Raw genomic sequence first — 2227 nt, 5'->3', positions numbered from 1 at the left:
TATGCGACGCTGAGACTCCTCTCTCCCCAAGCTCTGCCTTGAAAATCTCCAGGAATTGACCAAACTGGAGTTTTCAACCTTACTGGCACTCCATTACATTCATAAAGTTGGAAGTATTGGGCCTGATTGAGATATTATAATTGGGAGCATCTAATTATCATCCACAGCTTTATACATTGAAAATGTATAAATGCATCCATTGAAAATGCTGGGGGGAAGAATTAGGACTAATCAAAGGGAACACTTCTTCACGCAACGTGCGATTGGTGTTTGGAATATGCTGTCACAGGAGGTGGTGATGGCCACTAACCTGGATAGCTTTAAAAGGGGCTTGGACAGATTTATGGAGGAGAAGTCGATCTATGGCTACCAATCTTGATCCTCCTTGATCTCAGATTGCAAATGCCTTAACAGACCAGGTGCTCGGGAGCAGCAGCAGCCGCAGAAGGCCATTGCTTTCACATCCTGCATGTGAGCTCCCAAAGGCACCTGGTGGGCCACTGCGAGTAGCAGAGAGCTGGACTAGATGGACTCTGGTCTGATCCAGCTGGCTTGTTCTTATGTTCTTATGTTCTTATTCTTCTTCAAACAGTCTCTGGAGGATAGCCTTCATGCTCCCTCTGTGCTGTTTCTTCTTCTTCCTCCCAACCAGGAAATAGATCAGCGGGTTAACGCTGCTGTTTAGCGAGGCGCACAACAAACCATACCGCATGTAGGTCGGAATAGTTTTTTGTGTCAGAGTCGAGAGCAAATAAATGGCATTCAGCGGGAAAGCAAAGATGAGGAAAAAGAGGAGAGTAATGAAGATGGCCATTAAAAGCTTCCCTCGCCGACGCTGTTGTGGTTTTAGGAACATTTTGACCCACAGGGTCAGAGCAGAGATGGTCATGAATGGGACGCAAAGCAGGGCATTGACAAAAAACTGGAAATACATGAGGTTATTTTTCAGGTTTCTTGTCAGGAGGAGCAAGAAGTGAGTTGCATTAAGCAGGAAGGAGCAGAGCCAGATGGCGGCACACACTACTGAGGACAAGTGAGCCGGTCGGTGGACCTGATGCCAAAACGGGAAGAGGACACACACGCAGCGGTCGATGCTGATAACGGTCAGCAGAAACTGGCCAGTGCTGTAAGTGAATATGACGAGCTCCTCACAGATGGACGTAGTGGAGGAACGCCCGACAGCAAAAAACGTCGCCATAGATATGAGGACCCCCACGTCAGCCACGGCCAAGTTCAGGATGTAGATGGTGAAGGAATTCCTCTTCATGCGGAAGCCGAGGAGCCAAATGACAAATCCGTTCCCCAGGAATCCAACAACGCTGACCAGAACCACAAAGATGAAGAAAATCCTTTGTTCGACATACTCATAAATTTTCCGCTCCTGATCAGTGTTGTTAGACCAGTCATAGTCATCGTTGTCTTCTACAGCTACTGTTGGAATGAGACTTGTCAGGCTGAAATTGGTCGCCATGCTTCTGCCTGGGTAGACACTCCTGCTGGAATAAAAGAGAAGCAAAAGTCAATCCCTTCTGCAAAGATGAAATAAGGATGCAGCCAAAATTCAACTCTCTGTTGATCTTGTCCATTTTATCATTTTGAAAATCTGTGTGGGAAATTTTCAATGGAATGACTCATGCTGCTTTGGCATGAACATTCCACGAACCTTTAGAAATTAGGTTAGTATAAGGAAACAATTTAATTGAAATGCTTTCTGTGAAACTGTCAATTCTTCTGTTATTGGTATTCCTCTTGTATTGGTGGGAAATGGACAAAAACAGATTCATGTGGTGCTAAAATTACCTGTCATTTGGGGAGCAATTTGAAGCTACTCTGATCCACAACTCTGTGGATCAGACCTGGGCATTATACGGCCCGCGGGCCACATCCGGCCCGCCGAATGACCCTGACTGGCCCCCCTGTCTTGCTGGGGAGCGAGGCGCCTTTAAAAGCCCCGCAGAAGCCGGTTGCCTTGGCTGCCGGCTTCTGCGGGGCTTTCAAAAGTGCCTCCCCCCCTCCTTGCAGGGGAGCAAGGCGCCGGCTTCTGTGGGGCTTTCAAAAGCACCAGTCAATGAAAAAAGTAGGTCAAGGGACTTAAGTCTCCCCACTTGCTTGATTGTCACAGTGGACAACTGTGCAGGTAGGTTAAGCCTGTGATTCTTTGTGCCAAATAGTGTTGTATGCAGAACTGTTGCCACTGATTCCAAGTTGATCTGTGCACCTGTCTGTC

At 47.3% G+C, this 2227-nt stretch overlaps 1 protein-coding gene across 1 annotated transcript; it reads right to left on the bottom strand.

The window, feature by feature from the left end:
- Window positions 1–574: 574 nt before the first annotated feature.
- On the bottom strand, window positions 575–1471 carry LOC125439475 (proto-oncogene Mas-like). The gene has a single exon (XM_048508576.1). The coding sequence runs from the start codon at window positions 1469–1471 to the stop codon at window positions 575–577; it is 897 nt and encodes a 298-aa protein (XP_048364533.1).
- Between the last annotated feature and the right edge of the window lie 756 nt (window positions 1472–2227).

Source organism: Sphaerodactylus townsendi, linkage group LG09, assembly GCF_021028975.2.
Source record: "Sphaerodactylus townsendi isolate TG3544 linkage group LG09, MPM_Stown_v2.3, whole genome shotgun sequence".
Lineage (NCBI taxonomy): Eukaryota > Metazoa > Chordata > Lepidosauria > Squamata > Sphaerodactylidae > Sphaerodactylus > Sphaerodactylus townsendi.
The sequence above is the reverse complement of the archived record's forward strand: the minus strand, read 5'-3'. Positions and strand labels throughout refer to the sequence as shown.

Bases quoted from the DNA above. Each gene is read 5' to 3' on its own strand.
- LOC125439475 (XM_048508576.1), bottom strand. From the start codon at position 1,471: ATGGCGACCAATTTCAGCCTGACAAGTCTCATTCCAACAGTAGCTGTA.